Source organism: Arachis ipaensis, chromosome B4, assembly GCF_059453495.1.
Source record: "Arachis ipaensis isolate K30076 ecotype BB chromosome B4, ASM5945349v1, whole genome shotgun sequence".
NCBI lineage: Eukaryota > Viridiplantae > Streptophyta > Magnoliopsida > Fabales > Fabaceae > Arachis > Arachis ipaensis.
The window spans coordinates 144,092,148-144,107,116 of NC_142439.1; the positions used below are offsets into that span (position 1 = coordinate 144,092,148).

Genomic DNA, 14,969 nt, shown 5'->3' on the forward strand with positions numbered 1-14,969 from the left:
TGAAGTGCAGCCACCCAAATACCCACCCTCAGGTGTTAAGTCATTTCTTATATTCCAAAAGAAAAAAAGGCAAACAAGAGATTTGATGATATTGTAAATCAAATTACTCTTGAATACGTTAATTTCTCTTGATATCACTTAGATAGTACTATACCTTTTATAAATTTTTTAAAAATATAACACCTTTTAATTTTAGAGGGTGTTAATGTAATCACCTCTTCTATTAAACTTATAAATCATATTCTTTCAATCCAAATTTTTCTATTATTTAAGTTGTTGGATGGTGAAACGAAAGTAGGACAATAAGAGAAGGATCAAATGGTGATGCACTTCTTTTCTATTCTTTTTTCTTTTTAAAATTCTAATGAAATTATGTATCTTGTTATTGCATAACTTTACTCTTTTAGCCATTACCGTAGGCAGCGAATTTTTCATGTAGCAAGCAAAATAGGCTTTTGCTCTCGTAGACATGGACGATCCAATGCAAGTTGTGGCATGCGTGATCCTTGAAAAAGGGACAATTGCTTTGTCTCTTTATAGAAAAATGGAAAAAAAAAAGAAAAAAAAAAGGAAGTTATAGCTTAATTCGTTGTATGCTTTGTTAACTTTGCCCCAATGACAAGCTAGTTTTGGAATTGGAACAATCCAGATGCGAAGTGCGCTAGACATTAGGACTGAAGTCACTGAAGTTAAAAAGGAATACTTTATTCCAAAAAAAAAAAAATACTTATATATAAAAAATTTCAATAACTAAATAAGTTATTATGGTGTTGTATATAAATATTTATATTATTTTATTTATTTTTACTATATATGTATTTTATATACGTAATTTATTTATATATATATCAATATATGTAACGTGATTATTATTTTTGAAGGTGAATGTTAAGCTAAATTAATATATATTTATCATCTAATTAATTTGGATTGGTCAAATAATTAATTTATTTATTTGTTTAAATAAATATCAGAAGTTCAAATATCACTTTATGTATATAGCAATTCATATTAGTCGGTAACAAATTCTTAAATGAAATTCAGATTCGTAATGGATTAGTTTTTGATCAGTCAAACTGAAAGATACTGTAAAAAATAATAAATATATATCTTATTATCTTAATCATAAATTAGAATTTCATTAATATGTATAATAAGAATACATATTAAGATACTAATTTAAAATGTTTTTATAGTAAATTTAACTTTTTTTATATATTTATTAAAGTAAAATATTAAAAAAAATTATACTGATAATAATCTTAATATGTGTTTTAACTTTTAAACCTAATGTATTAAGATGTGATGTGATTTTTCTTAAGAAGAGTCTTGGTTTGTGCTTTCTCTGTCGTCCATTAGTTGTGACAAAGAATGGGATAATTAAGAAGTGAATAAGCTTTTGTTGGTTCAATGGTTCCCTTTGAATTTGCTACCAATAAAATCTAACATCAAGATAATTGACACACTAATCATAATGTTATTTTAATCACCCTCTTATACACTGCATTAAAAAAGAAAATAAAATAAAGTAAACGGAAAAACCTGTATGAAGAATGAGAAGGCAAATATATGTGGTCCATGTCGATTATGGGCCCACTGAATTTGAGCTCCAACTACATTTTGTTGATCAGCTTTTATATCTCTCTCTACAACTCATGAAACATGAACTCAACTCACTTAACTTGTCACCGACTCCGTGGACTCTTCTTGAGTGTAAGGTAAGCAAATCAAATCAAATCCCAGATCTCAATCACTGCCTTGTAATTTTCTACACACCACTTTGGATCCACTTCATTTCAGTTGCTTTCTCAATCTTGTTGACTGCTTGTACTTCATCTATTGTGTTTTCATGTTAGACTTAATTAGTTAATTATCATTGTTATTTGGTTTGATGATTGGTGCTACATGAAACTGTCATTGCATGTGTATTTTTGTTGCATATTCTTCTGTGTTTTTCATTCTTTTATGATATGATGTTGTTGTACTTGATTTCATTGGCTGTAAGAGTCCTTGGAAAATGAAAATCTTGGCTTTTTCCTATGGGATCTATGTGCTTTTGATAATTGAAATATGAGAATTCCAGAATGGTTGTTGGGATCTATGTGCTTTTGATTGCTTTGTATGATACAAGATTGCCATTTTCATCTCATCCCTCAGGAATGTGAAACCCTTTTCAATCAATACAAGATTCCCATTTTCATCTCATCCCTCAGGGGTGTGAAACCCTTTTCAATCATTCCAAAGAAATTGTACAGACAATTACATGATATAGCCATATAGGCATCTATGACTATGACTATGACTATGAATATCCCCTGCTTTTTCTGTTTCATATGCTGATTCCTTTGGTGATTTTGTAAATGTTGGACACTAGATTTCTCAACAAAGTAAATGTGCAATGCAGGTTTAGTCACACAAAGTTCTAAACCAACTGGAAATGGGTCGCGGGGTCAGTGCCGGTGGTGGTCAAAGCTCTTTGGGCTATCTCTTTGGCAGTGGAGAAACCGCGGCCGCCAGCAATATCCAAAGAGCAAGCAGTCATGGTCAGCCTGCAAATGGTGGACATACTCCTTCTAATGTGCATGCTGCATCACCACCAACCGAGAAGCAAATACCGGCCGGAATTCCAGGGACTCTTACAAACAATTACCACCGGGCGGAAGGACAGAACTGTGGCAATTTTCTCACAGTACACCCCTTGTCAACTTTTTATTAAATTCTTTTCAATTGGACTGCATAATTTACTTCACCGTAGAGTATGTTAGCCTAGAAAGTTCTCAAATACTTGGCAGTTTTGTGTTATAATAGATAGGATTGAAAATTTTCTTATTTATCATTGAATAACAGTAATGAGTAATGTTTGCAAAAAGTGATGAAGAACTTACATGTATCTCTACAAGTTAAGACAGGATCAGAAATTTAGTAAACAGGGCTGTGCATAATTAAGTTATTGCACAAACTTCAGTGTAGAAATTAATCTGAACCATGTTAATTACAGCTTGATTTGGGAGTAATGGAAATTCTATTCTCTTTCTTATCGAGAATATGTTAATTATCAGGGTTTCTTAATCTTAATCTTTCTTGTCTATGTTAGCTAAAACTCGGATGACTTATTTGATGTTGCATCTTAACCAAAATTTTTGGCCCAATTGAAGTGATAGAAATTACTTCTTATTATAGAAAAGACACAGATAGATCGCTCTCTTCTCCATTTGTTTTTGATTTGTTATTGTCCTTGGTTATGATGGTTAGAAGTTAACGGTGTTAATGATGGTTCGGATTTTGGGTGCAGGATCGACCATCTACGAAGGTTCATGCTGCCCCAGGTGGTGGATCTTCCTTGGGTTACCTCTTTGGTGGTCCTCCTCCTAGTGGGAACTAATTCATGCGTGTGGGAGGGTGCTTCTTCAATCTCACTGCAGTGTGTAAAATGAATATAAGTGTCTTTGTGTTGAGAACCAAAATTATGGACTTGTTCCATGTGTAATTGATTTCGTACATTAGCTTGACAATGCTGGTGTAAGCTATGCTTATCAGTTTGTCAATAGTGTTCTCTTTTCTTTTCTTAATGTAATTGTCTGTGCATTTAATTTCCCTATATATTGTTCCTTCTCTTACGTGTGTCATGGTAAGTAGATCCAAATCTTGGTAGAGTCATATTACTATGACTAATAAAATTTATTTATTTTTGGCCAATATTTAGTCAATTCTAAATTCTAAAATTTAAACACTAAAAATTAAATTCTAATATAAATTATAATAGTATAAAAATAGGGACAATCTACTATACAGATTGAAGTGGTATAGAGAGAAAATAAATTCTTTTTATAGTTATTTTTTATTATTTTATTGCTATTCAAAGTGTGGGTTCTCCCTTTTTCAATCTCTCTTTCATCCCATAAAAAGAAAAATTTGTAAACTTATATCTTTACCATATAATTCACCATAAAAATAAGGTATTGGCTTAAGATATTGGTTAATATTAATAAAAGGTGTTGGTTCTTCAATTTTTTTTTTCTATTTCGAGATCATAGACTTTAGGTATTGTAGAAATGTACATAAAATTAATAGTTAAAAATTATAGTTGTAAAGATAAGGACGGACCGACTAGTTCGATAAAAAAACCAGTGAATCGGATTCCCAATTGATTTGGTCCAACCCAAATATCGATTAAGGATAAAAACCGGTGAGAACTAGTCAAAGTAGGTCAAAATAGGTGAAAAATCAGTTTAACCGAACCACTTGACAGAAAATTTTAAAATTGATAAAGATGTAATACGAACATAAGTCCTCCTTGTACTACATGCTCCCCTTGCTACTAAATTATGTTATTTCTTGTTATTTTATATGTCACTTATTAATTATGTAATAAAATCGCATAATAATTTTTTTAAATATTATTTTAATTTTATACTCACTTATATTTAAATTAATTATATTTTTTATTATTCATAATTATTAATATAAACATTATTAAATTTGTATAAAAAAAAAATATCAAATATTTTTATTAATTAGAATATAATTATTTTTATGATTATATGATATTTATTAATATTATTTTTTAATAAATATTAAATACATACAGTATATAACAATATAATAAATATAAAAATACTTTAATATAAAAATAAAATAAAAAAATACTCATTATGAAAAATTACTAAAATTTTATATACTTATTTAATAATAACCGAATTACAATTTTTTGGTTATAATATAATTTATTTATTATAATTTATTGAAATTTTGATTATTTTTAAAATATTAATGAAGATATGTATTTTAAATTTTAATTTTAGATTTTTTACTGTTTTATTTATATTTTTTATGTATATGAAATCGATTTTGTCGGTTTAACTAGTAATTTATCGGTTAAACCAATAAATTAGTAAACCAATAATCTAATTGATTTGATTACTGATTCGGTTCTGACAATTATGTTAAAAATAATTTTATCGAATCATCTAATAAAAATCTTAATAATTAATTTCACATAAAAATAATTGTGTATCCTTTACCTATAGACACCCATTACTCATCTAGTAAGATATTTGTGCTCTTGATATCATGGTGAATGATAGTGTAGTTCGCACCTGTATGGAGATAATGAAGTCCATGTGCAGCGCCTATGCATATCTCAAGCCTTTGTACTTGATTTGAGTTAATATTGTCCCCCTTTTCTAAATTGGCTAGTCCTTAGAGATTTGCTAAGTTTGATTTGAGTTTAGTAGTTGGACATGATTAATTTCAGTATACCTATTTAGTAATTTTGGTTTGAGCTTAATACTGGAATTTGGTTTGAGCTGGTAGAGAATGAATTTCAATTTGAATTAATTAAAATTAGTGGCTATAACTGGTTTATTATAAATTTATAATGAAAATTTTGCTATATAGTTTGTAATGGAGGCTAGATGTATGTCTTATTAAATTTGGAGGTTAAACCATGCTATATAATAACATTACTCTTCGATCATTCTTTTGTTCTGTTTCAACACGACATGAGATAAAACGAAAAAGATATATATATATATATATATATTTTGTATAATTTGTCCTAAAGATGGAAAATAGATAAAATTATTAAGATTCCTTTATTCAACCCCCTTCTCGGAATTCACAAAAACCATCGCGGGTAAATACTGTAATTGGTTGGAAGAAATATTTAAAATGGTTTGGGCATTAAGGGGACAATTAATTTTGCGTTTCAAATATTTTATTTTCTGTTTTTTATATAATTATTATTTATATATTTATGTTTATATGTACATCTACACTAATAAGAAATAAGAAAAGTCCAGGAGTTCACCAATTTTATTAAATTCTGATCAATATGTAACCATTAAAAAAAAAGTGAATAATCCTATATTATTAAATAAAATTTTACACTATTAAAAATATTATTAATAACTACTTAATAACTACAAATCACAAAAATCACTGTCCTAAGACCCCTCTAAAAAATAACTAAAGAGAATTCTTTCACTATATTCCCAAATTAAACAAATGATAGTAATAATATCATGATGCACCATACCGTCATCAACTAAAGATCCCGTAATTCCCCCACTCAATGCTACCATGCTATGCATATGTATCTCTCCCATCTTACATATACTTATGAGAATAATTAAGAAGAAATTTGAGCTAAAAAGAAGACGCCATGTATTATTGAAATGTTCACTGTGCACAGAAGTAGAAATGAAAATACAGATAATTTTAATATTTTATTGTCATAGCTGATGCAGATTAATTAAATACCCACCAATACAACAATGCACACACAAATATATAGCGGGCGACAAATTAAACCTAAAACGAGACATATTATGGTATATGGAAAAATTTAGGGACAGCAATTTTGTTAAATTCTGGCCAGCATGTAACCAGCAAAAGAAAGTAAGCTATTGGATGAAATCTCACACAAATTTCACACCATTAAAACCATCATTGATAGCTATTTGATGGCTACAAATCACAAAAGATGCTGGCCCCTAGCATTCCTCGTCTTATATTACCAAATTAAAGCATGATAAGCCTGGCAGCAAATTAAAAGGAGAATAGCGACAAGAAGTAATAAAGGCAATTACATCCGATAGATGATGATGGGTTGGCATCGCTATGGTGCGCAGCCATAAGGTGCTCTCAGATGCACATCGCCGTGGCATTTAGGTTTAGGACCGCCGACGCAGGACTCACTGTACGGATTCACCGTCGACTGTGGACAAACTGGACTGTTTTGATTATTTGACCTAAAAGCAGTCCCTTGTGTCCTGGTAGCAAGGATTCTGCCTCGTGTTCGTTGGTTCGTGATGAAAAGATCAGCTTCTTCCACGATATCGGTTGCTAAGCAGTGAGCGCCAAAGCATCCATAAGTGATGTTATGTGACGACACTGACCCCGAGATTCCATCATCTGATTTCACAAGAACTGCTAGCATTATTAGCAGGAGCAGCACTACTTGGGATTGGCGCTCCTTCATCATGATGATTCAACTGTAGGCTATCTTATTACTCTGCCTCTCCCAACTTCTATTTAATTCCTTGCCAACACTACCGACACAATAGCTAAGCTACAGCCCACAAGACACCATTTATATAAGAAAAAACAAAACTGCAATTTGCAAATTAAAATCCGCCCGTTAAAATCAATTACAACTACCATATATCTATATATAAATATATTATGGAAAAATATAGGTAAACAATGACAATATTAAATAATATGAACAATGAATATGTCGGATGTTCAATTCAATAGGTATGCAGATGATTATATTCATTATTTTTTAATTGGATGATTATTTCTTTTGATTTGATTCACAATTTTAATTTTGCTACAACATTTTCTGATCCAATAAAATTTAAAATCTCTAGTTTTAGTTGAAACTTGAAAAGGAGATTGACACCGAGACTTAGCCGGAGAGATTAAAATTAAATTAAATTTATGTATTGTATTTAGTGTAAAATGTATTAGATTGAATTATGACTAATTATTATATTTGATTTAAGATAAATATGAAGGTTGAGGGATAAAGTTAGAATTTAAAAAATTAAACGAGAGTATTTTTAAAAAGAAATGTTATTAAAGTTTTAATTTTTAGTTCCAAAAATTTCAGTCTTTTCTGTTTTTATTTTTTGCTTTCTGGAGATATTAAAAAATACTAAAATTTTGTGTTTTAAACTAAAATTTTAGTTTCTGGCCATCAAATATAATACTAAATTTCAATTCACCAATTTCAATTCTAGCATTTAAAAACAAACACTGCCAAAAGGTAATTTTTTGGTGCATCTATCTGAAAAACAAGTTCCATGAAAGTCTAATCTAATTAGATATGAGGTCCGGAATTTTAAAAGATACTAGTATTTTTATCCGTAATAATATTATGGAGTATAAGTTTTTTAAAATTATGATCCACTTTATTCTGACAGTATAGATTATGCATGGCACAAAAGATTTATAAAATCAAACAACTTTTACAAAAAAAAAAAGTCGTAAGTTGACAAAAGTCTCTAGCTAAGAAGACTAATGTATCTGTAGATAAAAAATGGTTTAATTACTTTGTTGGTCCTTATAGTTTTGCGAAATTTTCAATTAGGTCCCTATATTTTTTTTCCTTTTAATTGGTCCCTATACATTAATTTTTTTTTTCAATTTAGTCCATATTAACGTTAAACGTCAAAAAAATGTTAGTGAATTGTGAAATTACTTTTATACCTTAGGAACCTAATTAAAAAGAAAAAAAATATGGGGACTTAATTGAAAATTCGGTGAAACTATAAATATTCAATGAAAGATATTCCTATAATCCCTATTCAATGATTCTAAGACATGAAAAATATTCCTATAATCCCTTTTATTTTGTCACTATCATTCTTTTGCTTATTTATATACAAATTGTACCAAAAATACTTTCTCTTTTTTTTTTTTTCGACTTTTAAAATACCTTATCTCAAGAACCTAAAAAAAAGAATGGATAAAATGAAATAGAAATAGTAGTAATAAGCATATATAAAATTCAGTTTTCATCCTTCAAGTATTGATTATGATAATGCATCCAGTTTACATAATAAACTTTGAGCAATGCTAGGGGCCAGCAACATTTGTGATTGGTAGCCATCAACTAGCCATCAATGATGATTTGATGGTGTAAGATTGGTGTGAGATTTCATCCAATGGCTCACATTTCTCTGCTGGTTACATGCTGGCCAAAATGCAATAAAATTGCTGGCCCCCTAGACTTTTCCATAAACTTTACATTAATACTTAAGAGCATACTTACATCTAGTTTGGAATTTGAGGAATGCATCCACCAATTGATATTGTATACAAATAAACAATAATCGATGTAAAATAAAATACTACAATTTTGTATGCGCCCTTTAGCAAATGGACAAAAGATTATCACTATGAAAATCCATGCTATGCCTAATGAATGCAAAATTGGGTGACTTCAATTCAATAGGTAACTACCCATGCCTGTCTAAGAACTTCTCTATAACGACTAAGAATGCCCCAAAGCCAGCACAACCAGCACATGCTGCTTTTGGACCACCTACAATCACAAAGCAACACCAAAGCATTCTGAAACAAAGGTAGAGAACAGATTTTTGAACTAAACAAGAAACATTTAAATCTTAATTGAAAACAGTGTATTCATGCCACATTGCAGCCCAATCTTAATTCATACCACATTGCGCACGGTATCTCACTCGTCTTTCCTCTCTCTGGCGCTTTCTCGTCAGAAGTTCATCCTTCGCTCTCTCCTTTTCGAGCTCTTTCCTCTTCTTTTCTGCATTAATCTTTTGCTTCTTTTCCTGGATGAGGTTCAGACAAAATACGGAAAGAAACATCATTCTAAATATTGGAATATTCCAAGTCAACATTAGTCATTTAGCTATGGATATTCCAAGTAAAATCCATTGATACCATGGTGGTCATTGATCAAGGGTCTTAAAAATGTGAATATTAAAATTTAAGAATACAAGAATGTCTGCTATTCCTTTAAGAATGATAGATTCTATTATCAGGAAAGAATAGCTTAGATACTAATAATGCTTTGAATTCTCAAGATTTATTTGAAGAATTTCTCTTAAAAAATAACTGACATTTGAGAAAAGTGCTGACTAACATTAGTAGAAACAAGAGATGCAATGTAATTACATCAAATATCAAAGCATTATTAGCAATTTACAATAACCATTTGTAATGTCTTAGCAGAGAAAAACAAAGAAAGGAGGCAGAGAAAGGAACAATGTATTCTCACCATACATTTTCAAGCTCCTTCTCACAAGCTTCCTCACATAGTTTCGGCTTATCTTCCGGGGGCAAACCAGCTCCTTTGGCTTCCAATGAACCAACAAAGAGGCTTGAGATTCCCAAAGCCAATCCAAGAAAGTCTCTGCGGGAATTGGTATTAACCATAGCAGCACATTCAGTTGTATCTGAGGCCTTTGCTTTTACCACCGATCTTCGGTATTGCAGAACCAAGCATCGAAGCCTGTCAGCAGCAATGCCTTGAGGATTGCAGCCCAAACTTTTACAAGTAGAACCTGTATGCCTCTATGACAATGATCAATTAAACTCATAATCAATTAATTATAGATAACATACATAATCAAAACACATAATCAATTCAACTCTCTCAAAGGCATTTAATCAAACACCTTATCTCCAATCTCACCTCTTTTCTTATTTCTAACATAATCAATTAATTACAGATAAAATACATAATCAGAACTCATAATCAAAATTTTTAGCACAATCAAAACTAATTTTAGCAAACTAAGCTTTACAATTAGATCAATTGGTTCTCTTTGTCATTCAGAATGCTGGTTATCTAATCAAATAAAGTCAAATTATATACAAGCAGCAACAAAAAATAAGCATAAACAAAATTAGAGGTATTTAACAATTAAGATTTCTCAACATTGAACCTGAAGCATTAGAATCGGGAGAGGATGCCGTTTGACTACTAATTATTTTAAGCATAACATTTCTCCCATTCTTAGTGTAGTGGGAGGAAGACATTATTGAGAAGAATTATTATCCAATGCTAAAAAACTAAAACAAAATTCAATCATCACCTATTGTTGCAGAACCAATCCAGACAGCAAAACGCGGAGTCGAGGAGCAGCGATTTGAGGCAAGGCACCGCGAGGCGCGGTGAGGCAAGGCGGGACGAGGGGATGCAATAGGCAAGGCGAACGACCGGAGCAGAACAGAGCACCTGTGGGTGACACAGAGGGACGACGACCACCCAGCGACAGACGACGACGACGCCATGGAAGACGGCAGCAGAGTGCGACGGAGGAGAAATCCAATTGAAAACTTAGGAGAATAACCTAGGGATAGTTAGAGTTCTATGATTTTGGGGACAAAAATATAAAGGGTATTTTTGGTATTTTATAAAAATAGAGGTGTTTTTAATTAAATTTTTTGACTAAATTATGAGAATATTCGATTTTTTAATGGAATATTCTGTTATTTCAAACGGTTTTATGACGGTAAGGACTAAATTAAAAACAAAAAAAGTATAGGGACCTAAAATTTTGCAAAACTATAGGGACCAATAGAATAATTAAACCATAAAAAATCAAATAATAAAATTTTTAGTTATTATTTTTATATGAAAAAGTCTAATTTTTATTAATAATTAATTTTAATATTCGTTATCTTAAATTTAAAATAATTTAACGTGTATACTTTTATATTTAATTGGGTGTTAAGTTTGTTGCACAAACTGAAATAATTAATTTTTATACTTGCTATTTAAAAATAATATTTTTTCTCTCTATGTATATAAAAATATAATTAGTTATTAGCATAAAACAATTATACTGATAGTTATAAAATTAACTCGAAATTAATTTTTTTAAAATAATTGAATTTTGATCTAACTTTTAATTATAACATTAGTATTCTCTCCAAATTATATGTAATAAATATTTAAAAGAAGAAAAATAAAAATATAGATTAGAAAGATAAGCGGTAAAAGTTTAAAACTAAATAATTAAAATACTAAAAAAAATATGTATTTAATAATAATAACTTTTATTTAAATTATATTATTTTGTTAATTTTATTTTTTATAGAACAGACAGATAGAAAAAATAGAGAATAGGAGAAAAGAGAAAGAAAGATAAAGATGAAAAATGAGAGTGAGAGTGAGAGTTTGTTAATTTTGGAAGAAAAAAATTATTTTAATTGTAAAAAAATATCGAATAACATATTTTGATTTGTCAAATTATTAATATAAAATATAAATTATATATAGAGTAAAAATGGTAGAGAGAAATAGAAAAATAGAGAGAGATAGATAAGAGAATTTAGGAAGAGAATTTATTAATTTTGAAAAAAAAAATTATCTCAATTTTAATAAGAGAGTGTCATGTGATACATTTGATTAATAATTAAATTAGATAGTAATATATGATACATAATATAGGTATATTTTAATTTCAATTTTAATATTTTAATTTTAATGCAATTAAAGAATGTCATGTTGCACATTTTGATTGTCAAATTAGTAATTAGTCATTAATATTGATAATGATATATAAAATAGATAGAATGGTTGAAGAAAGAGTTAATAGTCAATTTTCGTCCCTGAAAGATACCTCGATCTCCATTTTCGTCCCCAAAAGTCAAAATTAATCAAAATCGTCATCCAAAGATATCTTACCTGATCACGTTCGTCCTTCCGTCATCTCCCTAGCTGAGTTGGCATGACGTCCGCTGACGTGGACCGTTAACTGCCAAGGTGGTAAACGCCAGGCTGTAGCATGTTGTTGATGACAAGATAACTCTTGTTTAAGACGTCAAATTAGTCCCTGGAGTGGATAAACCCTAATCCCAATTTGAACAATAAATGCATCGCCGTGAACACATGCATCGCACAACAGATAAGCCAGCCCCTTTGCCACATCCAAGATTATGCTCTTCCATTGAGGCCAAGTCAGCGATTTCTTCAACTTTTGCTGCTCACTCACCAGAAACAGATGGTCTTCAAGGTTTCCATTTGGCATGTAATCATAAACCAAAAACCCCTGGCTTCCCCTGTCATTAAATTTTTCATCATCATCATCCACTACACAACAGCCTCGAAGAGGCACCAGATTCCAGTGCTTGAAGTTGCTAATAATCTCCACCTCATTACAAAACTCCACATCCCCTTGAAAATTAGATTCCAAGATCCTCTTAACCGCCATGACCAAACCATCGGACAAAACCCCCTTGAAAACAAGCCCAAATCCACCGCTGCCAATGAAATTCTTGGTTGAGAAATTATCAGTAGCCTTCTCAAGCTCATCAATCTTAAACCAAATAGACCCCATATTTGGCCTCAACCTACGCTTAGACCCTTTTTCCTCAAGATCAAAATCAAATTCATCATCATTAAACTTCTTTCTCCTAACCTTCCTATCATACCAAACATAAACCCCTAACAAACAAGACATAAGTAGTAACAAAGCAACACCAGCACCGGTTAACCCAAAAACCAAACCCTGGTGACTTTTCCCACTAGAACCACCACCCTATGGGTAAAATGACATACCAAAGATGCAACTCATGGCACCATTGCTTTCAGGCCCATGCTGATTCACAAACGTAGCAGCATATAGAATAGTAAATTTGAAACAATTTTCAGAGTGAGAAGCATTACCATCAATGGAGACAAGTTTATGTTGCACCTGAAACCCGCAGTAAGACACACATCACATAGCGAATGATCAGTGAGGTCTCGTTTGCAACTAGTATCAAGATGCGTCATTTGATCAAGCTTCTTGTCCCAATCTTTTAGTTAGGGTTTCAATTCCTGCGCAGACGTTTCGGGACATGACGAACTAGTGAGGGTCAAAGCACAAGTCAACGAGGTTATTTTGGAGAGACAAGAAATTGAGCTGAGACTGGAAATCATGGACGCATGAGGTTGATGTTTCAAGGTTTGGGAGGTTGAAATTTGTAGTTGCTTTAAGGTACTGCGCGAACCCTATTCCGATTAGAGATAAGAGCGAGGTGCAACAGTTGCTCAAGTTTGATGATAAAGAGTGGAAATTTTCACATGCTGAAGGGTTCCATGGAACTCTCTTAACATAGCTAAAGTCGATGGGGGCATGTTGAAGGAGAAGAAGGAGAAGGTGAAGGTGAAAGTGCTGCCATGGTGAAAGACAGAGCGATGGTTGATATGACACGGGGGTAACGCATTGCAACGTTTGAATCCCTCCTTTGAAGACAAAACGGCGACGTTTCAACCCTAAGAGCGCTTTCTACCGAAACGACGTCGTTTTTGTTCTCTGCCACCTTGGCAGTTAACGGCCCACGTCAACGGACGTTTGCCAACTCAGCTAGGGAGATGACGGAAGGACGAACGTGATCAGGTAAGGTATCTTTGGAGGACGATTTTGATTCATTTTGACTTTCGAGGACGAAAATGGAAATTGAGATATCTTTCAGGGATGAAATTGACTATTAACTCGTTAAAAAAATGAGAGAAATAGAGAAAAGAAGAGGGATGAGGGGAGAACTTTTTAATTTTAGAGAGAAAGATTGGATTTTAATTGCAATGAAGCAGTGACATGTGTCATATTTTAGTTGTAAAATTAGTAAGGAGGAGAGGAGAATTTCTTAATTTTAGAGAAAAAAATTGATTCTAATTGCAATGAGAAAATGACATATGGCACATTTTAATCGTAAAATTATATATATATAATATATTTGTTAAAACTTAAAACAAAAGAATACTGTAATGGGAAGAGGATAGTATCAGGTTCTGATCATTATATCATTAGCTCCATTAGAAATAGTTTTGGGATTTTAGTAATATGCTAGAGGTGTGCCTAACTCTGATTATCCATAACAAAAATAAGCTATCCTTACTAAACACAAGGGAAGAATTTCATGTCACCTAGTATAGTTATTATCTCTTAGGAACTTAATATGAGTGACAGAGAGAGAGAGAGAGGGAGAGCGAGCGAGTGTGTGGGTGGGAAACACGCTGAGAGGTAGAACTAGAGAACAGGACAAGGATCCTAGGGTTTGGAACAGGGAAGAGTATCGACGGCTAGAATCTGAGTCTTTCTCCATTTTTATGGACAATCTCCCGGAAGATATATCGAGAAGAGAATTATTCCACTTGTTCAACTGGACTGGGCGCATCATTGATATATACCTGTCGAGAAAATGGAAAAACAGAGACATCTATATGTTTGCTTTCATCCGTTACACGACGAAAGGAGGGGCATCGAAATCTATAGCAGAAATGAATCGCCTGAGGCTGAGAAACAAGATCCTTTTTGTAGGAGAGGCAAAGTACAGAAGAACCTCGGGACCAACGAAAGTAGAGAAGGGACGACGGGAAGATCACGCACTAGACCCATCAGCAAAGCGGACACAAGGGGTAAGATACGATGATGAATCCTTGCTCATTGGGACGGAGGGAAGGATGAAGGAAACTATAAAAACCGGGC

At 31.9% G+C, this 14,969-nt stretch overlaps 1 protein-coding gene and 1 pseudogene across 2 annotated transcripts; one reads left to right on the top strand and one right to left on the bottom strand.

Moving 5' to 3' along the window:
- The first annotated feature begins 1,555 nt into the window (after positions 1-1,555).
- SP1L1 (SPIRAL1-like1) lies at positions 1,556-3,617 on the top strand. 2 transcript variants are annotated; one of them, XM_016338907.3, is made up of 3 exons: positions 1,556-1,718; positions 2,405-2,689; positions 3,293-3,617. In XM_016338907.3, exons 2-3 carry the CDS (start codon positions 2,438-2,440, stop codon positions 3,380-3,382), a joined length of 342 nt encoding a protein of 113 aa, XP_016194393.1. In that variant the 5' UTR covers positions 1,556-1,718; positions 2,405-2,437; the 3' UTR covers positions 3,383-3,617. The 2 variants fall into 2 exon arrangements, with proteins under 2 accessions (XP_016194393.1, XP_016194394.1); XM_016338908.3 differs by having other exon boundaries at positions 1,671-1,760.
- Positions 3,618-12,320: 8,703 nt separating this feature from the next.
- LOC107637340 (putative receptor-like protein kinase At1g11050 pseudogene) lies at positions 12,321-13,707 on the bottom strand (annotated as a pseudogene).
- Between the last annotated feature and the right edge of the window lie 1,262 nt (positions 13,708-14,969).

Coding starts and splice junctions, on each gene's coding strand:
- SP1L1 (XM_016338907.3), top strand. CDS start 2,438: ATGGGTCGCGGGGTCAGTGCCGGTGGTGGTCAAAGCTCTTTGGGCTAT. Junction 2,690..3,292: donor ACTGTGGCAATTTTCTCACA/GTACACCCCTTG, acceptor TTTTGGGTGCAG/GATCGACCATCTACGAAGGT.